Source organism: Giraffa tippelskirchi, chromosome 1 (genome assembly GCF_054371585.1).
Source record: "Giraffa tippelskirchi isolate mGirTip1 chromosome 1, T2T-mGirTip1v1.2.pri, whole genome shotgun sequence".
NCBI lineage: Eukaryota > Metazoa > Chordata > Mammalia > Artiodactyla > Giraffidae > Giraffa > Giraffa tippelskirchi.
The window spans coordinates 97,247,270-97,271,991 of record NC_137275.1 but is presented as its reverse complement, the minus strand read 5'-3'; the positions used below and the strand labels follow the sequence as shown (position 1 = coordinate 97,271,991).

General features: G+C 37.6%; 1 protein-coding gene across 3 annotated transcripts in view; it reads right to left on the bottom strand.

The window, feature by feature from the left end:
- Positions 1 to 24,722, bottom strand: part of ANK2 (ankyrin 2) — a 266,916-nt gene that overhangs the window by 71,211 nt on the left and 170,983 nt on the right. For all 3 annotated transcript variants that reach the window (XM_081484755.1, XM_081484766.1, XM_081484775.1), the window contains 5 exons: positions 19,807 to 19,879; positions 18,519 to 18,572; positions 8,364 to 8,508; positions 1,980 to 2,082; positions 1,179 to 1,282 (listed from right to left, as the gene is read on the bottom strand). In XM_081484755.1, the coding sequence (XP_081340881.1) occupies positions 1,179 to 1,282; positions 1,980 to 2,082; positions 8,364 to 8,508; positions 18,519 to 18,572; positions 19,807 to 19,879 (479 nt within the window). The remainder of the gene's footprint in view (positions 1 to 1,178; positions 1,283 to 1,979; positions 2,083 to 8,363; positions 8,509 to 18,518; positions 18,573 to 19,806; positions 19,880 to 24,722) is intronic.

Below are 24,722 nucleotides of genomic sequence, written 5' to 3'. Positions count from 1 at the left end.
TCCATTACTCAAAATCATTCTGTGGATTATGGATAAGGAGTTTGGGATAGTAATTTAAATCAAAATATTACATTTAGTTAGATAAAATATGAGCAGGGTTTAAAAAGTAATTAAAGAAAAACATTTTAAAAGTTTATTCATAATTATGGAATTACTATACAACTTGAAACCATTAAAATGTAAGGAAAAGACCAATTGTGAAGAGTATTACAATTTAAAACCCCTTAAGGAATTTATATTTCAAATAATTGAATTCTTCTAACTTCAGAACATCTTTAAGGATATTTAAAATCATTAACGGAGAAGGCAATGGCACCCCACTTCAGTACTCTTGCCTGGAAAATCCCATGGACGGAGGAGCCTGGTAGGCTACAGTCCATGGGGTCGCTAAGAGTCGGACACGACTGAGCGGCTTCACTTTCACTTTTCCCGTTCATGCATTGGAGAAGGAAATGGCAACCCACTCCAGTATTCTTGCCTGGAGAATCCTAGGGATGGCAGAGCCTGGTGAGCTGCCGTCTATGGGGTCGCACAGTCGGACACGACTGAAGCGACTTAGCAGCAAAATCATTAACTCAAAGTTCTACTTTTTAATGAGCTAATATGAATAGGCAGCATTTCTTAAGCAGTGGCATATATATTACCTGAATGACTTTAAAACGGTAATTGAGAACCTAACTGGTTGCACTCAAATCTCCCTTTTTAATATATTCCTACTTCAAGCATCATGTGAACTCCTCTGTATATCTGTGTGACTCAGACTCCTATAAACGTTATTTTAAATGCATTAATATGCAAGGAAAGGCATTTATTAAACTAGTCAATCTCAGTAAACAGAACTTTCAAAAGCAAATGATCTTGCCCCTCTTTTCAAGGTGTCTTAAAGACAAAACTATGAACAATAAGGAGGCCACAGGTATACTCTGGTTAGTCAACAAGCTATTTGACGCAGTTCTGTGCGTTATTTTAAAACAATGGTCAGTTTTTCTATGCTGAATTCAACCCTTTTTGCTGGTCTGTTTGTGTGGAGAGAGTCCATGGCGGATAAAGCATGACCTTTTTAAAAAAGGTCACTTCCCCTGTAAGCTAGCCATCAGCTAAAGCTAGTGGACAAAGCTGTTATTTTCACTCATCTCTTTTTACCTCTTGATCTGGATACATAATATTGATTTACTCACCCTGAATGAATAGGGCTGGAAGAAAGAGCCACGTTGTCTAAGTTCTCAGTGCCCCAGCTTAGACGATAAGAATTCCTTTCTGCCTCCTTGGCTAGAGTTGTCACCTAAACACAAAGAACACTGGATTTAATAAGAAAGACTTTCTTTCAATTAAATTAAAATATAATGAACTTCAAAAATTGGAATCACAGGAAAGTGGTATTACATGGAAAAACATTCATTTAAAAATATGATATGAGACTAAGGCATTTAAAATATATCTTTATAATGCATTCCGATTTAAATTACATTATTGATGTAGGGTTACACTTGAGTAGTTGTCTTTGAAAAACATAGGTTTCATCTACTTCCTTACATACAGTCAAAACTGATAAAATCATATCTAAAATTAAGTTCATAACAAATTCTATATCTTTTCTCATAGAAAACAATTTTAAATATTGAGAGACATATTTTAACCTGTACCTTTTATCTTATACTTTAAAATGCATCCAACCTTACATTTTCCCTTAATAGAGATTTCACAAAGAAACTGAGTTTTATATATAATCTTCACAGAAGAATCCAGTATAGCTGAAGACACAAGTAGTATATTATTTTAGAAAAACTCTGCTCATTGAGAAACACAGCAAACATTCTTTATGCTTTTGAAAAACTTGTAAATCTCTTACCCTAGGCTTATTGACTGAATTAAGACAGTTTTTTTTTTAGGTTAAAAATCTTCCTCCAGACATTTCCAATATCAGATAATGTTGAAAAGGTCTCCAGAAAACAGAAAGGCAAAGGTAAAAAGTCATATACCTGGTGACTGGGGATCACAACCGTGTCGTCGATCATGGCACTGTCCCTCAGGTATGAGGCATGGCTCAGGGTGTGAGACCTGTCGGAACTGAAGGATCGAAGGCTGGTAGGTTGGCAGGAGGTCATGGTGACATACCAACAGCAGTAGCAGGGTTGGGAGGATGGAATGATGAGCCGAGCAGGAGAGTGAAAAAAGCGTGCTATTAGCTAACAGTGCAACTTCCAGGGGGACATAAATCGCAACCGGGGAAAAAGGAAACACAGGTCTCTGTGTTGCCACACCTCTCTGTCCAGCAACTAAACTAACGCATCTTTTGACTGGTTCCTACCAATCAATGGCCAGGGCACAAGGGAATCCAGAAGGTAAAATTTGATACTCCTAATCTGATTCATTTTCTTCCCAGAAATGTTTTAAACCAGCAACTGTAGCTTACTGCCAGTATAAGAAATTCACACAGAAAGTAATTCCAGGATAGAGTGCTTAAATCTGTGTTAAATGTAAATCTCCCTGCAGCTAGGAAAAATATTAGTAGAGTAGAAGACAGCCCTTGGAGAGAATGAAATGAAAGCACAGGTTTCATTTTCACTCATTTTCCTTTCTCTCCACACCTCTTCCTCCTCCTCTCCAGCTGTGAATGACTGAATGTCGGTCCACACCCCTGGAAGCTACAGAGTGAGATGAGTGGTGGCCAGATGCACGCTTCCCGTGGAAGCAGTGTTTCTCCTGTTTGTCTCTGGTGCTTCCAGGAAAGGTATTTCAAAGGACAGCCCTGTTGCCTGTGCATGTCCTGTGTGTGGTGAGTGAAGCACCAAAGAATGCTGGTTGCTGTGGCAATGAGATGCAAGAGCACAAAAAACCATTTCTAGGACCAGCCCACAACACACGCGCACACACACACACATCTGCCAGCACGAAAACGAATTGGCAGCGGACACTGACCAAAACTGAGGTTTGGCTTCACAATGGGATTTAGACCTTGATAAGCAATGCTTTACATTTTTGGTAAATCTGAATTTCAAAGTTCTGAATTACATACTCATATGCAATGGGTGAAACTCGAGATTTGCATAGATGCAATTTCCTTACTTCCTGGTTAGTTTGTACAGTCAAATGACAAATATATTGGTATCTTAAATAAATTATATTTTATACATGTTAGCCCAAGAATTAAAGATCTGTATTCAAAATACTAGCCCAAAGCTCACAGGGGAAAATAAAGAGATAGGCAAACTTTCGCTTTATTTACAGAAGCAAGATTTCATTTACTTTTAGCTAGTAGGTATTTGGCCAGTGAAGTGCTATAGAATTATGGACTAACGTCAAGTTAGCAGATCTATTAGTAGAAACTATTTTCTTTTTGAAATATCCCTAAGTTTGTAAGCCATATATTGTCATCTTTGAGAGGTGTCAATATCTCCAACTATTTTTAAGGAAATCATCACTTGGTAGATAATTTATAGTAATTTGGGGCCTTCTCCTATTTTGCTGTAGGATCTATGCCCCCAAAGTAAATGCTGAATATTAGAGGGTAAGTGACATGAATCAAAAAAGTTAAATTATCTGATCCTATGTTTTTACACCTATATAAGTCTGTGTGTTTATAATATAATTAAATCTAAATAGAATTTGTCAATACACTGTCTTATGTTCTACAAGCTCTTGGGGAAGATAGAGGCTCCTGACATGGCCATGGCAGGAGTAGCCTGGATGCCGAGCAAACTATTCACAGGTGTTTTAGTCCTGGCACCTGGAAGCAGCTTATATTATAGCTATTTTTACAGCTGTGCAGCTAGATTTTGATGGTACACTTCATAAATAGGCTATTGTGACTAACCTTGGCCTGACTTTGAAATTGAGGATAAGAAGGGGATTAAACTATTGGGGACAGGGGTCTTTAATCTCAGCAAAAGCTTGTCTCAACTGGTGGACTGAGTATTTTTTTTTCCTGCTTTAAACTACAAAGATAGATAAAGATTCACTTGTATGTGTTTTGTACTAGGCAGCACTAGATCAACAGCTCTTAAATTCTATTCCCCTTTATTTTGTTTTGAATTGAACCAAGAAGGCAAAAATAGTAGCGAGGTCAACCTCTTGAAACGATATGTTGTCTATGGGCTCATCCATCTTCCTCCATCAAGTTCTACTGGGTTTAGATGTATTAATTACATAGTCTCTATCCACGGCTTTGAAATTCATAGATACAGACGGTGACTTTATACATTTAAAAGTGCTAGATTTATATTAGTGAATGGTACAAAAGGACCAACAGGCACTGGAGTACAGGAATAAAAATGCCTGCTCATAACAGCAAGTAGAGACTCCATCACTATGTAGAATTTACCCTTAAATGCAGCCCTGGGATAGTAGAAACACAGGTCTCAAAGTGAAAATGGATGTTTAACTTGGATGGGAACAAACTGAATGGATATAAAAAAAAAAAAAGATGCCTCAGTTAAGACCCAGTGACATGGCTGCCAGCACTGTAAAAGTGTAAACTTTGAAAGAGGGCAGCCAGGTCTCAACTGCCACTCTCATAACTGAGTGGAGGTGTGTCTGCTTTAGGAATGAGGTATTTAAGAGCTCCTTTGGGTGTGAATGTAAAGAGGTATTAATGAGGTTTTTAAGAGTTCCTTGGAACGCAAATTTAAAGCCACATCCTGCAATCAATGTATTAATAATAAAGGTGGATTACTGATATCCATCGACCTAATACCTGGGTCTATCTTTCAATTGGTTTTGAACCAAGAGGAGCAAAGGGATGTTGGTGCTATTTTTTGTCTTTCCTAGAGCCCAAACACGAAAGAAATACAGAGGGAGAAGACAGGAAAGAAAGAGACAAAATGATCACAAAAAGGAGATTAGGGTAGGGAGAAAAAGATATTAGGATCTACAGAGACTGAGGGAAGTTAGAGAGACAGAGTAAAGAGAATGAATAAGTTAAAACCATATGTCTGAATATCTCTACCCTCTGATTTTATTTTAGCTCTCTCTGTTTACTGCCTTCTCAAATGCTAATTGGTATTTAATCAATGTTTATAGTTCTAATTGCTCTTTTTTCTACGATATCATAGAAACTACTTAAATGAAATTAATGAAGTTAGAATATTCCAAGAGTAAGGAAATTCTTCTCTCTAAAAGAATAATGACTATAATTCAAGTCTCTGGATCAGAAACTGTCTTCTCTGATTTATAACACTGAAAGTAAATTCAAATATTTTGCAACGGAATTGCCACTTTTTAAAATTAGATCAGAGGTGGTGCTGTTTAGTTAAATTTGCACTAATACATATCTATAGAAGTATAAATTTTTACTTGCTATTCAGCTAAGGGATGAGCCAAAAGTTTTTTTATAATCTTAAATTTATACTTTTCCACCATGATACAGCTGCTTTATGGACACATATTAGGTGATATCAAAGTTTGCAATTTCACTGAAAAGTGTAATAATTACTATCTCAGTAAGCTGCAAGATTTATTAGAAATTCAATTAATGCTGCTTTCAAACCTATTATAACAAGTGAATATCCCCAAATTCAATGTGTTTGCTTTAATACATGGGGAAGCTTCTGTGGTTCACTGTTATTTAGTTCTGCACTGACTCTGAATAGCACTTTTTAATTTGTAAGCAATAATAAAATAAAATGGAAACAAAATCCAACTAATCAGATCTTGGTTGTGTTTCTATTCAACGTAATCAAAGTTTAGCTATTTTTATTCCTCTGCATCCATATACATTTTAGGCATCAGAGTAATTTTTTCTATCATCTCCAACTATAAATAGGCTAATTACATTAAGGACATGGCAAGTCACTCCAGTGTTCTTGCCTGGAGAATCCTATGGACAGAAGAGCCTGGTGAGGTCGCAAAGAATCGGACATGACTGAGTGACTTAACACAAACACCTTTCATTTGGGGAAAGCCATGTTAATGTTTAATCAACCACAAGGTGGGGCTGTGACAGTTAAAATAAAGTTGGGCCAGGGGCATATCACAGACTTTCATCCTAGTAAAATATTCCCCCTTCTAGCTCAAATATTAATAGATTCTCAATTTAATACATAAAAATCCTAATTTGAGAATAAATCCATAATTCTAGAATATAAGCAACCCTTGCCAAAACACACATGCACACGCACACACATACACAATACACACATATTGAGCAGTGAGCAGGGAAATGTGGATGTATCCAGGAAGGTCATGTTTTCATGCTATGCAATTAATACCTACCTGGGCATGGTACTATTGAAAGCACACCAAATAAAGAAATGAGAAGGAAAAAATGATTACCAAAAAAGATAACATTTAATTGGCTAAGCAAAACTAAAAAAAAAAAAAAAAATGCAACCATGAAAATGAAATGCTGACTATAATGCCAACTCAGAAACGATGAATGCATCTGGTGTTTTACAAACGCAAGTGTGGACCCAGACAACCGATCATGTCTTCTTTGTTTCATATCCCTGTCTTTACAAGCTGAGAAGTATTCAGTTTAGGTAGAACCCTCAAACCACTGATCTTGTCTTATAGAAAGTATTGTTCTAAATCTTTCTCCGTACTAAGTATCTCAAAGCAGGCAAAAGGATCAAGTTAAGCACTTATTCTTAACAAGAGAAATCAAGCTGAAAAAAAAGGATTTTTGGATAACAGTAATATGATTATTCACAGATTACTGTGAATTTTTGCAAGGCCATAAACATTTTATTGCAATTTAAAGTCTTTCAAGAATCTCAGATTGTAAGGCTCAAATTAATCAGTGTATCAAAATTTAGAATCTAGAACATTGACCCCTCACAAGCTCCCCTACCCTCACTCTCCAAGCAGCTCCTCCTATATCCTGATCCCAAGAACCCTCTCCATCTAAGTCACTGAAGCCAACGAGCCAACTGGGTCTTCTTCCTCTTCCCCACCCACCCCATAAAATCTGTCACCACATCTGGCCAGTTCTGCCTCACTGATGTTTCATTTCTAAAATTCTCTCCAGGATTGCTCCCACCTAGGTTAAAAGTTCAAGTCTTGTCCTAGCTACTCCAGTGAACACTGCAGCAGTAGTTTCTCAGATGGTTACTACTGCCAGAGGTGGGTAGCCCTTTGACAAAGCCGCTGAAATTCACCCTCTCTCTCACTGTCAGAGAGCTCCATCCAAAATGCAGACGAGGCCTCCCCTCCTTCCTACTTGCACTCTAGCCGCACCGCACTACGCTGTTTCTCTCACACACCGCAAGCCTTTGCTCACCTCACTAAAGCTTCAAGGGCCCTCCCCGCCTTTCCTCACCACGATTACTCATCGTTCCTTCTCAGTTTGGGCTCATCTGCTCCAGAAAGCCTGAGCCTCAGGGATCCAGGTGCACTCTTTCTTTCTCTCAGGCCATTAGATTATGAATTCAGCAATTACATCTTAGTCATCTTTGTACCTCCAGCACCTACCACAAAGCCAGTCCAGAAAGGCACTTATATGCACATTGAATTAGAAAAAAAAGATAGGAGGGAGGCATCTGTACTCAAGGAAAAAGCCCAAGGTAGGCTTGTTTTTGCTAATTGTCCCTTTAGAATTGACTAGTCTTTAACGTATTTATTTTTTACGCTCCACATATGCTGGATATAGCCAAAAATAGAGCCCATATTAAAATTATAAACCTGAGATTATTGATTGGCAAAAGATATTACATTATATGAACAATCACACACAACCTAAACTGGCAGTCATACTTTTGATGAGGCACCTTGGAATGTACTTAATCAGTTTGTCTCAAAAAACATAAACGCCTGATGTGCTAGTTAGTAATAACCCCCAAAATTGATTGTATATTTCAGAATAAAATGTAAACCTCTCTGGATCTGGTTATAAAACCTGGTCTCCTTCATATTTTGCTCAGATTGCTCTTGGTATCCAGGTTCTTGGGGGATTCTGCTCCAATTCTTTTTCATAAAACAGTCAGTTCCAGATAACGTTTCCTTCTCAATTTGTTATTTTTAAATCCTTCTTCACAATACAGTTTGGTTCACAGAAATGATTCTACTAACAGAAAACCCCAAGGGGATTTGGGAGTACCTGTAACTGCCACTGAGTAAAGACTGCCCATAAGGTAAAACCATCCTTTTAATCTGCCTAGAGAAAAAGCTGTAGCTGATTAAAAGTATCATACTTTTAGGGTTCAAAGCTCTTTATTTATCATGACTCTGCTTCTTACAAAGTTAAACTTTCACTAAATTACTTAATCTCTCTAGGCCTTGGTTTCCTTTAAAATGGACACAAAGTTGTTAGAGATGCAGTAAGATAATACATTAACTGCTGAGAGGATAGGATACCTATGAAGTGTCAATGATCCTGTCTACTTTTTTTTTATCATCACCATCACAAAGTGAGAGCTTTCTGTGAATACCTGTCGGAGCGCCCTCCCTCCAAGCTGTATCGCAGGTAATTCATTCCGTCCAGGAACTGACTGCTGGGGAGGGAGTCATCACCCAGTTCTTTGAGGTCCTCAGGTCTAAGGTACTCTCCCCCATCACCAGTCATTGTGTCATCACCTTGAAACAGTCAGAGAAAGATGGACAATTACTTGTTGAATGTAGTATCAACTACAAAAGATGATTATAATTGTGAAAAAATTCAGCACAATAGCATTGACATCACTGAAATACTGCATACTGGCAAAAAAAAGAACACATGCAATTAAAAAGTGCTGAAACTCAGGGAAACAATATTTGACCCATTTTCCTATTATTTAACAAGAAGAAATAATTACCTGAATTGGAATTCTTTTAATATCAGTCAACTTTCTTTACTCATTTTTTATCATAATAGCTGATTTATAGCTTTATGTTTAACTTAATAATTAGTACAATATGTTCAACTTAGCTTCTGAATGTGGTTTCAATAATTTTATAAACAGTAGCCAGCATTAACAGTCTTCATGTAATCAACAATATGCTAAGAAATATCTACTACTCTAAAACAAATAAGAAGTGTACTAAATGGAGTTAATAAGACTTATATACAGATATTAGCAAAATATGCACATTATGAAAAGAACACTAGAACGAAGTGGGCAGATTGTGACATTTTAATAAACAACCAGGGATTTAATTTTAAAAACATTACAGATCTTAGAAAGGATGCTTTGGGATGGCTTCCCAAAGGTGAAGCACCAGGGAAAAAGTGAGCTAAGTAACGAAGCAGTAGCAGAAAGAGATGACTGAGTGTTGTAGCTGTCATTTGGAAGCACAGATGGTGAGAGGACATTCCCTGCCCATGAACTGGAATAGAACACTTTCAAAAATACAAATTTCAGAAATGCAATAAATGATACCTCATTCACACAAATCTCTCTATACCATTAATGTGCTAGAATGGGGGAATAATTTAGCTGAGAGAAATTGTTTTTGAAGATCCTTTAAGGGCACTAGTCACACAAAGCCTGAAAACCCATGTAAGGGAAAACTTGCAAAAATGTACTTCATTCTTATAAGTTAAATATTACTTTAATTTCTTCTCTTTAAAATAGCTATTTCAAATCAGCACTAATTTATTTATAAAGACACAGCATTAAAGAACCATAAGAAGCATGTCTTCAGCATTTCATTTCTTCCCTGTATATATGATCCTAAGAGCCCATAATCAAAAGATTATTAGCTTTCTAAATTACGTAAAGCCAAAGATAGTTTGAACAAAAGATCTTCCACTAAATAGAGATTTATTTTATTTATTCACCACTAGGGTTTTTTCTCAGAATCATTACACTTAATATTTGGCAGTTACAAGTCTCATCATTAAAATTACTTTTTATTTTTCCTCAGTGAAATAATTAGATTTTCATTTAGTTTCAGCTGAGTGAGGCTACACAGAATAGTAATCAAAAGTTGAGTCTTTAAAATCAGATAGACCTGGTTTAAAATTCTAATTCTGCTACTTACTGGCCAGTTAATCTTCCCATGAGAGTGACACTAATAATCTATCTCACATGCCGGTGACCTGAATTAAATAATACATAAGGATGTATTACAGAGTTCTAGAATATAATATTACTAGGTATTATTTTTATCAATACAAAATGGTCAAAGTGTTGACACTTTGAAATATAAGCTAAACTTCATTTATGCAAAATAAATTTTGAAAATATATAAAGAAAAATATAATTGCACTGCTTAAATAGTTCATCAATCTGATAACTCTAATGAAAACATGAGTAAATTTTTAAAATTAATTTTGTTAAACTGGTTCCCCCTCAACTCTCGTATATAATCTCTTCTTCAAAGTGCTTCCTCACAAAACAAGATGCAGCAACAGCAGCAATCCATAGATAAATAACAGTAGAAATGCATATGAAATGCATGATGCTAGTTAACTTTAAGAACCAAAAAGGCCAAAGGAGGGAGAGATCTCTTGTAGTGCAGTGGGTTGAGCAGTGTCTCCGCAAAATTTCATTTTGTCAACTTGGAGCCCCAGGATGTGGTCTTATGTGGAATCAGGGTCCTTCAATATGTAAAAGAAGGATTTAGATGAGATCATACTGGATAATTTCAAAAAGAGTGTTTTTACAAGAGACAGAATACCAGACCACCTGACCTGCCTCTTGAGAAACCTGTATGCAGATCAGGAAGCAACAGTTAGAACTGGACATGGAACAACAGACTGGTTCCAAATAGGAAAAGGAGTACGTCAAGGCTATATATTGTCACCCTACTTATTTAACTTAAATGCAGAGTACATCATGAGAAATGCTGGGCTGGAGGAAGCACAAACTGGAATCAAGATTGCCAGGAGAAATATCAATAACCTCAGATATGCAGATGACACCACCCTTATGGCAGAAAGTGAAGAAGAACTAAAGAGCCTCTTGATGAAAGTGAAAGAGGAGAGTGAAAAAGTTGGCTTAAAGCTCAACATTCAGAAAACTAAGATCACGGCATCCGGTCCCATCACTTCATGGCAAATAGATGGGGAAACAGTGGAAACAGTGGCTGACTTTATTTTTCTGGGCTCCAAAATTACTGCAGATGGTGAGTGCAGCCATGAAAGACGCTTACCCCTTGGAAGGAAAGTTATGATCAACCTAGATAGCATATTGAAAAGCAGAGACATTACTTTGCCAACAAAGGTCCATCTAGTCAAGGCTATGGTTTTTCCAGTGGTCATGACTGGATATGAGAGTTGGACTATAAAGAAAGCTGAGCACTGAAGAATTGATGCTTTTGAACTGTGGTGTTGGAGAAGACTCTTGAGAGTCCCTTGGACTGCAAGGAGATCCAACCAGTCCATCCTAAAGGAGATCAGTCCTGGGTGTTCATTGGAAGGACTGATGTTGAATATAAAACTCCAATACTTTGGCTACCTGATGTGAAGAGCTGACTCATTGGAAAAGACCCTGATGCTGGGAAAGATTGAGGGCAGGAGCAGAAGGGGATGACAGAGGATGAGATGGTTGGATGGTATCACCCATGTCAATGGACATGGGTCTGGGTGGACTCCAGGAGTTGGTGATGGACAGGGAGGCCTGGGGTGCTGTGGTTCATGGGGTCACAAAGAGTCGGACACGACTGAGTGACTGAACTGAACAGAACAAGAGACAGAGAAGGACACAAAGAGACTCAGAGGAGAATGCCATGTGACTGCAGATGTTAAAGAGAGGTGTCTATAAGCCAAGGAACACCAAAGGCTGCTGACAGGCACTGAGGCTGGAAGAAGTGATCGAGGGTTCTTCCCTACAGCTTTCAGAGGTGAGCATGGTCCCACCAGGGACTTCCGGCCTCCAGACCTGTGAGAGAATAAATCTGTGGTGATTTGCTGCAGCAGTCCTAGGAAATCCAGGGAAGCTGTAAAAGGAATTGCTGAAGAAGGAATGGGAGCTGGTCAGTTCTTGGGGGCAATTGTGATGGGCAGAGATGAGGGTATTTCAAATGAGAGGCTGGTGTGTAAGGGGTCATGGAGGGCAGCAAAAACAGTACGAATATAAGAGTAACATGCAGTACTTACTGAGAGAATACTAAGTGGAATGATTTAGCATTAGTCAGTGTTCATGTTGGTGAGCAATGGGAAGAATATACCAAGAAAGTCTGTCTCTGAACACAGCAATGAGATCAAGAAGATTGGACATTTTATTACAGGACTTGCGGGACTTTCCACTATTTCTCCCTCTTGTATAACTGGTAAGTCTTTACACGGAGTATTTTTATGAGTCAAATAAGTTGGGATTCCCCCTTGGTTTATTTCTGGGAGACAAAAAGTTCTAAGATCAATTCTAAGACTTGGCTTATCAAAACACAAGTATTGTTTGGATATAAGCCTAAATTATTTTCAGAAAAAAAAATATAAGTTTTGTTAACCTTTGAGAAAACTAGCCTTATTTATGAAAAAGTGGAGGGAATGACTGAATTCATGATGACATATAATACAAGCTGTACTTCATGGATCCCTTGAGCAAAAGTCCTACAGAACTATTTAAAACCCAAAAGTGCTTGAATGTACTCTCTCGTTCTTGCTCTATCCCCCACTCTACTACCCCAACCCTCCTCTAAGCTCCAGCAATCAAATAGTTGAGCTTTGCCTTCTAGCATCAAATTCCTAATTTCACCCAGACTGAGGCACCCTACCCACCTCCAGAGTCAATTGGCTTTTGCATTTCATCTTGCTTCTCATAATTTGCCAGCTCTCACCAGTCTCTTAGCAACCAAGATGGTTACAGAGAACAAAGACAAGTCAAAATGAGCTTCAATTTCTTCTTAAGATTACTCACAAGTGAAAGCATTAGCTGCTCAATCATGTCCAACTCTTTGCGACCCCATGGACTGTAGCCCACCAGGCTCCTCTCTCCATGGAATTCCCCAGGCAAGAGTACTGGAGTAGGTTGCCATTCCCTTCTCCAGGGGATCTTCCTGACCCAGGGATTGAACCGGGGTCACCTTGCATTGCAGGCAAATTCCTTACCATCTGAACCACCAAGGAAGCCCCCAAATTACTCAAAACTCCTTAATAAAGTAGGGCTTACACTTCAGGTTCTCTGTCTTATTCCTCCCCTTCTTCTTCCCCTCTTGTCATCCCTGAGTGGACAGAAGGTTTACATGGTGAAGGAAAGAGAAGAGAAGGTCACCCAGCTGGACTCACTCCCAGTCTGGAGAAGCAAGGCCCAGTGTCAGCAGTTTTACCTTGTAGAAGATGCAGATGAACTTAGCCTTCCCCTCCTGTGCATGTAGTCATATTACAAGAAAGAAAGCAACTGGAAGAGGACACTTTTAATCAAATATATCAAACTGAGTGACTGTGGTGATAAGTCAATGCACAACTGAAAAACCCCTTATTACACTGAGTTCATGAGAGAGTGGATGTCCTTTACATTCTCCCTCATTTCTGCATTTTGATGGTTTTATTACAATGATATCTGCCTAAGACAGCTGCTACATTAAAAAAAAAAACCCTCCTAGGCTCTGTATTCCCCAATGTGAAGTTCAAGGGTTTAGAGACACCTATGGTGGCCTTGTGTATATCCTGGTGCCTGATTATGTTTCAGAGTCACTCAGGTGTGTCCAACTCGACTCTTTGCGACCCCATGGACTGTAGCCCACCAGGCTCTTCTATCCATGGAATTCTCCAGGCAAGAATACTTGAGTGGAGGTCCTACAGTATAGCACATGGAACTCTGCTCAACATTATGTGGCAGTCTGGATGGGAGGGGAGTTTGGGAAAGAATGTACATGTATATGTATAGCTGGTGGGCTTCCCTGATAGCTCAGTTGGTAAAGGATCTGCCTGCAATGCAGAAGACTGCAGTTCGATTCCTGGGTCAGGAAGATCCGCTGGAGAAGAGACAGGCTACCCACTGTAGTATTCTTGGGCTTTCCCTGTGGCTCAGCAGGTAAAGAATCCACCTGCAATGTGGGAGACCTGGGTTCAATCCCTGGGTTGAGAAGATCCCCTGGAGAAGGGAAAGGCTACCCACTCCAGTATTCTGGCCTGGAGAATTCCATGGACTGTTTAGTCCGTGGTGTTACAAAGAGTCAGACATGACTAAGTAACTTTGACTTTCACTTTCATGTATGGTTGAGTCCCTTTGCTGCCCACCTGAAACTATTACAACATTGCTAACTGGCTATACTCCAATATAAAATAAAAATTTTAAATAAAATAATAAAAAAAAGAATACTTGCGTGGGTTATGATTCCCTTCTCCAGGGAAGCTTTCTGACCCAGGGATCAAACCCAGGTCTCCTGCATTGCAGATAGATTCTTTACCGTCTGAGCCACCAGGGAACACTTACGTCTCAGAGAGAAATGGCCAAAGATGCAGAATCCCAACATGCTGGTGTCAGTGGCCAGAAGATGCTAACCCAATGTTGGAATTATCTGAAAAGGTACGTGCTTAGGTACTATTCTCGCCATAAAACTCCTCTCCCAGGACATGTGTGTATAAACCATGCTATTTGATAGTGTCTGCAGTGTGGGATGGAAAGTAGAAATGTCTATAGAAATTAACAGAAAATGAAAAATAAGTCTGGGGAAAACATGCTTGAAATGTTATTAAGGTGTCCAAAAAAATAAGACAATCATATTCTTGCCTCTCAACGTGGTAAGTAAGATGACTTCTACAGTTCAAGGCGAGCCTACCCCGGCCTTTAAACCCTCATCTTCTTTCATCTTTCTAAACTCCTTGTCTGCCAGATCCTTTATCTTCAACCTCTGCTTCTCTGCCAGCCCTTTCTTTCCTCAGAAACATCCATGTTTCTGCCCTCTTTGAAATACAGTAACCTCTTCCTCCAACTCTTAGGCCTTCTTTATTTCATACTCTGAGTCCTTTTCCTTTCACAAACAGAGGCTTTCTGTTTTTACAAATTAATCAGTGGCCAAGAGGTGACTTCTTTGCAAAACTACCCTCCTTAATTTCTCTGATGTAAATCCTCCCTGGTCTTCCCCCTTACATCTTTGAGTCTTTCTTTCCAGTCTCCACTCTCCTTAAATGTTGATACTTCCTTTCCAAACTTTCTTCTTATTTGATACATAATCATGTGTTTTTAAAACTTCAAAGATCACCTATATTTTGCTTACACACTTTCTGTATCCATCCCAAACCTCTCTCACAACTCAACATGCACATTCAAATGTTTGCTGGACTTTCCCACCTGAGCTTGCTCTAAGCATCTCAGATTCAGCATGGTGACACTCGACTCATCTTCTTCCCCACCTTCCTCTCTATCCATCTGCTTCTCTCTGCAAATTCCCTACGTGAACACACAGTACAACTACTTCCCTACCTGAGCCAAGGCGGAGAAAAGGGATACAGGTCTACTTTCAAAGAAGATTCTGAATTTAAATACTTAACCCTTATTTGTTTAAGTACAGTTCTACAGGCTTGGAAAGAGTTTATGAAGAGTGGTTATACCCTAGGATTCTTTGTTGTATCAACTTCCTTATTTGTTGTAAAACAAATAAACAAAAAGCAAACCCTTTTTTTTTTTTGCGTCATAACAAACCCAAAGTGAACTTCCTTTCTGTTTCTTATTATATTTGAACAACTCCTTCCCTGACACTGCATATCTACTTAACAGAATTCTACTCACTTAACAGAATTCTACTCACTTAACAGAATTCTACTCACTTAACAGAATTCTGACTTCCAGGTTTTAGGATTTAACTTGTTTTTCATTGTATTCTCCAATTATTCCAAACAACTTCATGAAAACCCTTTCCTACTAATTGTATAGCATTAATGTATTGCTTGCTTTTAAAGTTTCCTGTCTTAATACCCAGAAACTAAAGAGTCCTCAGGGCTAGAGCCACAGCCAGTCTCTACAGGGCAAAGAGCACAAGAGTATAGGAACAGACACATACGTACAGTGGGAAGGACCCCAGGATTCTTCCTCCTGACAACTCTTCACAACGCCAGGAAGAAGGAGATTCTCTGAAATGTTCCGGCGGTCTCTCCCTCTCAAGACGACTTAGCACTTCTGCAGTTAAGTGTGTGAAGAGCTGAAACCTGGGGGGAGGTGCCGTCCTAGTGTCAAGTGTCCACAGTGGAAGTGGGTCAAAAGGAAAAGATAGATGTGCCTCCGTATTCCATCCCAACACTCAGCCACTCTGGAGCTCTCTCGATTATTAGGACACATCATTCCAGAGAACTAGTGGAGAAGTTTGTACAAACCTCCTGCTCACAAATCCCGGAGTATAAGGGATACATGGGTCACGTTTCCATAGATAATTTAGTTACACAGGTGTTATAATCCCAGAGCCCCATCATATAATTTACAGCTGGGGAGCTGAGTCAGCAAAGGTAGGAAGCAGCTCACAGTCCCATGAAGATGTAAAGGATTACACTGACAGCTTGGTTTTACTCTGCACAGTGGAATATTCTTAGACTGAATTCCCATTTCTCTTTTTCTTCCATTTCTCTGCCATCCAACTTATTTTACATCCTGACTGAGCTATTACAGCAGCTTTCCAAGTGGGTTTAGATTCCACATCTACCACTTAGTAGCTCTGTGTCACCGAACAAACTACTGAATATGTTTAAGCCTTCGTTTCCTCACACTTAGGTGAGGCTTTCTCACCTGAAAAAAAAAAATAAGGGGAAGTACACAGTTGATCTCATATGGATGCTTTGGGGATGAGATAATGTACCTAGCATTGTGATGTTTACTGCTCTTTTCCCTCAGATATCTGCTTTCCACAGCGAAGTCCGTATGTTTTAACGCATCAGCCACACTGAATGGCTAGATTATTTTGCCACTCTGTGTCCCTCTCTTGTACTTTCCTATCTCAAGACCTTCCATCCTGTTCCTTTTCCACTCCCTAAAACCTGTGCCACCCTCCTATTCATCTCTCAGCTTTCAGCAAGTCCATGAGACTGTGTTAGATCCTGCTCGTGATGTTCCCAGGCAGATATGAAAAGCGTATGACACAGTGCCTTCAGTTATGCTTCATGAATGTATACATCTCCATATATGTTCATCTGTGACTCCTCCACGGTACCAGTCATAGAGCTTACACACAATAACATTACTTTCACCATCTGTTGATTAGATTCATGAATGGAAAATTCTGATTGCTTCACTATAGCAAGTTAGCCTGCTAGGACATCTATACTTGGCTTGAATACTCTTCAGAGTATTGATGATACACAGACTATTATTAAAACAGAGTTTTAAAGAAAACAGGGATTAGCTAATACTATCCAAACACAAGCAGCTGTACTTTGCCCATATAAATGATGGCAGGTTCCAAGAAAATATTTTAAACTCACAAAAAATAAAAGGATTGGCAATGTCAACTAGTCAAACTCTTTTATACTAATTGTACTAAAACGTTACTTCACAATACTTAGCTGTATTCTACACAAGAAAACTATTCGACTTGAATTTCTTAGTAGGGAAAAATGCTCCCTGGTGGCACTAGTTGTGAAGAATCAGCCTGCAATGCAAGAGATGCAGGAGACTCAGGTTTGATTCCTGCGTCGGGAAGATCCCCTGGAGAAGGGAATGGCAACCCACTCCAGCATTCTTGCCTGGAGAATCTCATGGACAGAGGAGCCTGGTGGGATGCAGTCCATAGAGTCACAAAGAGTCAGACACAACTGAAGCAACTTAGCAAGAAGGAAGCCACTGAAAGCTTCCTCTCTCACCATGAAAGATATTCTTGATCATTCACCAATATTTCTCTAAATTCAAGAGTTCTTATCACCAATAACTTTTAACATGTAACAGTTTTAACGAAAGTATATAAGATGTTATAACTAGATCTTATGTTATGCAATGCGTAGGTTCAAGAGGTTGTTTCATACAAATGAAATTTCTAAAACCTCAGTAAATACTTTGGAAGCATTAGCTACTGGAATTCTTTATCAATTATTTTAGAAATAAGTAAGTATTTTTAAATTAAATAATCACTACCTAATTTATCTCATTTATAAATTTAGATTTTCATGTAATAGGTTTCCTTAAAGTGGTACCACATGTACTTTGGAGTCTTCTTGATAGAGAGGATATTTTATATTATTCATTTTTCCCTATATGCCAAAGTCTCCCCTAAATTTTTAAAAATTACTTTATTCCTAGGTAATTTTAAAAAATTAGATTATAATTACTAACCTAATATATTTTTAACTACATCTAAAACATATCTTTATGCAAGAATGGTACAACTACATATTCAAGCAGTCTAATGAAGTTAATATGTTCATGCTAATTCAATGTCAACTTATCAAAAATTAATTTTTCTCTAAATTTGTATTCTAAGACAAAATATTAGTTTCTAAAAATATTTCTATAGTGTCATTAGATAATGTAATTAGTTAATAGGTCTCAATAATAGTTTCAAATCATTAATATTTTGGTATAAGCAATTCATGGCATTAAACTTCCAAGTTAATACAATCCATACACTCAAATGCACATGCAAACAATTCCACTCATATTACACATGCTATATATAAAAAAAGCAAAAACAGACGAGTATTAGGCACCCAGATGTAAATATTAAGCAAGTTGCTTCTAGCTAGTTAAGAAAAATTAAAAGCAAAGACAGGCTTTCACTCCAACAACTTCCTCGAAAGGTACCTGAATCACTAAGGGCTTCCCCATCAATAAAGTGGTCACCAAACTGTTTAAAAGCTGCTCAACATGCAAGTGAAGATAAGAAAGATGATCACACAAAGCAAAATACAGTGTGCAAATACGAATGCAGAAAATTGTCAAGTATTAGGATGGAACACAAATTATCACAATAAATACCTGGAACCATTATTTTTGGCAACATCTTTTAATTTGACTCACCATTTATTTGTTTGTTCTTATCATAAGTTCTTACAAAAGTTGAGACAACTCAATGTCTGTCACTGATAAATGAATTAATGAATTGGTTTCAAATGAGGGCATCTCAATGGAAAGTTTGACCTTATGATTTTATCTTGAAGAACCTAAAGAAATATCTTTACTATTTCTCCATAAAAGCAATTAGTATTGGGCCTACTACTAGGGCCAGTATGGCAATAGTTTTTCAAACATATACACTTGCCATGTGCATACATATGTACATATAGTTTTCAAACATGTATGTCTGACCAATAGCTGTACTGCTGAAACTTGGTTATTCATTTTATTCATTCACGGATTTTTTTCGATTTTTCTTTTTGTTCAAGAAAAGTCAGCTACTCTAGTGAAGTACAGTAGAGGAAACCCGCTGGCTGGACCTCAAGCATAATGCCTCGTACCACCCCAGATAGTCCCTAGTGCTCCTCATAGAGCTTCTCAGAACTTTGAAATCCACTGGCTTAGATAATTTTTCTCAACTTTAAAACTACAGGGGGCACATTTTCTGACTTAAAGAATCAAATCTCAGGTTTAATTTGTATGACTTACTGCTGTGCTATTTTTAACCTTCTCTAAGGCTCTTTTCCTCTGGATTTAAGTAGATTCTGTGTGATTGAACCAATTAGAAAGCAGAAATTTCTCAATATACTATCGATAAAACATGCTTTCAGTTCTTTTGCTTTCAGGCATTTTAATAAAAAATGTATTTTAGTGTAGTTAAAATATATTAACAACAATTGTATTATCAGGTAGATATTTTAACAGATGGTCAGTTTCCAGTTTCTTTCTCTTTTCCCAGTCCTGCTACTTAGCAAGTCATTAAAGATAATACCAGTTGAAAATACATAAACAAAATCCTCCCTCCTCCAGAAAATTGAAAAAGTAAATGTACTGAAACAAAGGTGAAAAAGTGACTTTAAGTGCTAACATGTTGTCATCCACACCCACTGTACCAGCTTCGTCCCTGAAAAAAAAAGATGATTTCCTTCAGGTAAGATCATGACAGATGTCATATAAGATTGAATAAAAGTCTTACCCTCTTCATCAGAAACATCAAGAACCTCAGTCATGGTCTCAGGAACATTTAGCTTGTGTTTTTCAGTGATAGTCTGGAAAGACAAAAATCATTAATGTTCAACTTAAAACAAAGGATTAAAAGAATCACAGAGTAGAACACAGTCAATAGCATCAGCAAGTGATCAGGCCCTGAGCACTCCATCTTCTCCATGCGGACATTCTGGAAGCTTAGTCTCTTATTCTCCTTTACAGAAGTTCTTTGTTCTTTCTGAAGATAAACGACCATTTACTCCAGTGAAGTTGTTAAGAGAAAGTTCATTATTTTGAGTTCTCATTTGCAAAACACATTCTTTAGCAATGGCATTAGAAGCTACATTGAGAAAGCAGATTCGTGTTTTCAGGGCTTCCCTAAAATGGACTAAGTTATGTCTCTAGGCAATCTTTAAAAAGAAGCAGTGAACATAGGCAATCTATTACAGACAAAACCATTGGTTAGAAGTTGTAAGCAATGTGACAGACTTGAGCAGAAAATGTGATATATCTGTTCTGGACCAGAAGATCAACAGTAGACGGTCAATCATCCTTGTAGTCTTTCACTGGGCTACAATTCTGGTTTGCTGCTTAGCCACCTTCCATAGTAGCACCCCAGAGCTGCCACATTCTCTGCCTTCCAGCCCTGATGGACAAGGTAAGGTTATGAGACCACTCTCTGGAGTCTGGCTGCCTAAGTTCAAATTCTAACATCATCACTTATCAGCTATGAGGCCTTAGAAAGTCTCTCTATTTTTCCATGCCTTAATTCTCTCATTTATAAAATGGGAATAATAACACTACTTCCTAGGACTGTTATGAAGATTAGATGAAATAATAGAACAGCTCTAAGAACACTGTTTAGAATATAATAGTATTCAATAACTATTAGCTAGCAAAACTTATAATAATTTGATATTAAATTAGTCTTAAAAACAAAGGTCCTCTGAACTTTTTAGTCATTCAGGCACTCAAGAAACATTTTGAGTGCCTATTCCATGATAGGCACTGTTTAGACGCCAGGGATACAAAAGGTGATTAAAAACTAAAGATGAAAAGCCAAATCCCACAACTTTAAAAATCACTTAGAGATAGCTGAGTCTCTTTTTTCTGTATCCTTCTCTCTTGTTTCTGTATTGAAAGTGTATTAAGTACATCAATTGGCATAGTCATGAGAACGTTCAAATACTAATCTCTCAGAATAAAGAGTATAATCTTCAACTAAAGACACCAAAATATAGTCAATAGGTTGTGAAGGTTTTTAAACTTTGCTGCATAGATATTTCAGACTTGTTTGTCTTTAGTATCCCATTACCAGCTCATTTCTTTCCAAAGGCAGTAGAGAACTTCAAATATATTTATAGGGAAATTCAGTTGATTAATTTGAAAATGTATTTATATGTGTGCTGTGCTTAGTCTCTCAGTCATGTCTGACTCTTTGTGACCCCACGGACTGTAGCCCGCCAGACTCCTCTGCCCATGGAATTCTCCAGGCAAGAATACTGGAGTGAGTTGCCATGCCCTCCTCTAGGGGATCTTCCCAACCCAGGATCGAACCCAGGTCTCCCGCATTGCAGGTAGAACCTTTATTGTCTGAGCCACCAGGGAAGGCCAATATACAGGTATAATTTCTTTGTATTAAAAGGGATTGATTAAATCATAACGTGATACTGAACAACCTTTCAGTGGCTTCCCATTTTCTTCAGAAAAAACATAATACAGTTGATCCCTAAATAATTCAGGTTTGAACTGCATGGGTCTACTTACATAAGGCTATTTCCCAAAAGTAAATACTACATTACTACATGATCCAAGGTTGGCTAAATCCATGGATGCGGGGCGGGGCATGGCTGACTCTAAGTTACACTTGGATGAACTCCCTAGGTTGTCAGGGGATCAGATGAACTGGCTCCGATAATGCCTGGTGATGTAGCCAGAGGCAGGGAGACCACATCGCTGCTCCAACCCTGCAACCATGTTGGCAGCCACGTTCTCTTATGCCTCTGTTTTCCTCCCATATCCTTTTCTTTACTAGAAATGTTCTTCTTCTCTTTTCTTGGCTCATGTAAGATGTAACTTCCTTGGAGAAACACTCTTTGACCATCCCCAATGAATGTATTTGTTTAGCCCTGTTTATCTGCTACTACTCATTCCTACAACATCATGTGAACCACATCACACACACCTGTATATGTCTCATCCGCCTCCTACCTGAGTGTGAGTCATTCAAGAGATGGTTTTCACAGAACCAAAAACATAGTAGAGGCTTCTCAAATACATAGAGGAATAAATAGATGACATAAAATTATGCAAAATACATTTAAAATTCACATAATGACTACACAGATTGCCTCTGGAGAAGAAAAGTAAAGGAAGAAATGGAGAAAGTCTTATGTTATCCAGGTGAAGGCACACTGAAGACTAGAGTAGTAAGTTCAGCTTTCCAGAATGTTGCTTCTGATGTTTAAATAATTTCCATAATGTCTTATTCACTGAAAACAAATTAAACACTGTAGGAATGACAAAAGCAGCTATCCAAAATTATGGAGACTAACAGGTGGTAAATAAATATTTGATGAATGAACAAATTTTAAAAATAAATCATTTAATTATAATATTAATTTATGAATTTAACACAAAAAGATGATAATCTAAGTTCTATATCAATGGTTCTCAACTCTAGCTGTGTATTATAATTATTAGAGAAGTTTAAAACATATTATTGCTTGGGTCTCAACACAAGTCAATTTAATCTGTATCGCTCAAGAGAGGAACCCATTACAGGTGTTTAAAAAAAGTTCCTCTGGTGGGACTATTGTGCAACTCAATTTGCAACCTGTTACACTTTCCTGTATTAAGAAAGCGCATAGATTGCAGAAAAATGACTTTTTTTGCATTTAATATATAGGATAGAGACTATGAGATCCTATTAAATTATGACTGCTGGGGAAACTTTAAAAATAAGTCTAAGTGTAAATTAAATGATTAAAAAAGTTAAGGGATATCTACTGAATTAAACTATACCAGACAGTCAATTTTTGCAGAAACATTCTAGAGTAATTGCCCTTCACTGGAAACAGTTACACAAGAGGATGCATCTCAATTTAAAAATAACTGATGGAAATATACTTTAAATGGGTAACTTATATTGCCCAACATTCTCAGTTTCTATTTCAGATGCTGATAATGTGATTGTATTTTCTTTGAACTTGTGACAATGGAACTACTTTGCATTAGTTTGGTTGTTATTGCATGCTATTAAAATTACTATCAGCAAATATATGTGGCAACAGAAGTGATCATATTAGTCATGGATATTTTTTGGTACAGATGTTAAAAATGCTTTCTATTTACAAAGTAGTAAATATAGTATGCATTTTTACATGACATAGTGCCTGACCTTTAAAAAATTATCAGTAAATATTTGTTAAATGGATAATAAGTCTTGTAGTCATGACTAATGATAAAAGAAATGAAACAACAACAAAAAAAGTCCCTTTAAATGAAGTGTCCTTTGAAAACTTGATTAGCCAAACATAAATACAGTTTTGTGCAACTCCATCCAAATAGTCCATAGAAAACAAGGATATAATTAAATGATCATAGGCATCTTATTCTGCTATAAAATCTCAGATTCTATGGTCAAGACTAGAAACAACTTTAAAATTAAAATGAGTAGTGCAAAGCATAAGTTTAATAGGATGTAGTTAAATTATATATTGTGGCAAAACAAGTATGTGATACCTGGCAGACTTAACTTACATCATAATGTAGAAAATAAAACATGAGTCCTTAACATGTTATTTTTATAAATGGGGGATAATACTTGGTTTGTGTCATGTGAAAGAAAAAGTGTGCTTTACTACCCTTCATATGGTCCCTCTGCTGGGCAACCATTTCCTTTGTATCACATACTCTGCAAGTCGCAGCATGCTGAGTGACACTAGCTAGTATACCACCTTCCAATGCCCACACATAGTCTCTCATCAGTACTACAAGCTAAACCTTTATACCAATTGTACATGTTAACATAATTTTTGTATATAATTTAAGTACTATATAAGTAATATTTTTCTATAAAAAAAACTAAGGTTTAAGGCTTGGAAAGTCTCAGTGAAAGTGAGTTACCAAAAATAACTGCTACTCACACGAGGTTGAGACAATTATAGCATACTGGGAAAAAATACGTCAAAAGTTTAAAAAGGTTCTGCATTCAGACTAGTGTTCTGAGTCAAAAGTTTTAAAAACTTCTGTTCACAGACTATCTCTTTAAGATAACACATCAGATAAATTTATATAGATATTATAGGATACACACATGCACCCACATTGATGTTCTTTGTGCAAGAGTAACAACTTTTAGCCTTCTAGTCAGGAACCTGTATTCAAAGAAAAGTTCTTGACTCCACCTTAAAAGGTGTCAAATGATTTACATGTATTTATTGCATTGCCATTTTTATGATTCCCACTTTATCTGACTCATGGTATCCTGTAAGATTTAGAACCGATGTTTAAATGCTAACATAAATATAATGTCATTTTTATTTTAGTAGGTTATTCAGTATGTATGCCCTACATATCAATGATCATATGCAACATAAAACACGATCACTTTAAAACTATGCAAATAACTGATGATTGCTGATCAATCATCTGAGCCACTGCTCCCTAGTGGCTCAGATGGCAAAGAATCTGCCTGCAATGCAGGAGACCCAGGTTCAATTCCTGGGTCAGGAAGATCCACTGGAGAAGGGCATGGCAACCCACTCTAGTATTCTTGCCTGAAGAATCCCATGGACAGAGGAGCCTGCCGAGTTACAGTCCATAGGGTCGCACAGAGTTGGACACGACTGAAGTGACTTAGCACGCACAATCAATAACAGAAGGATGAGTCATAGCTCACAG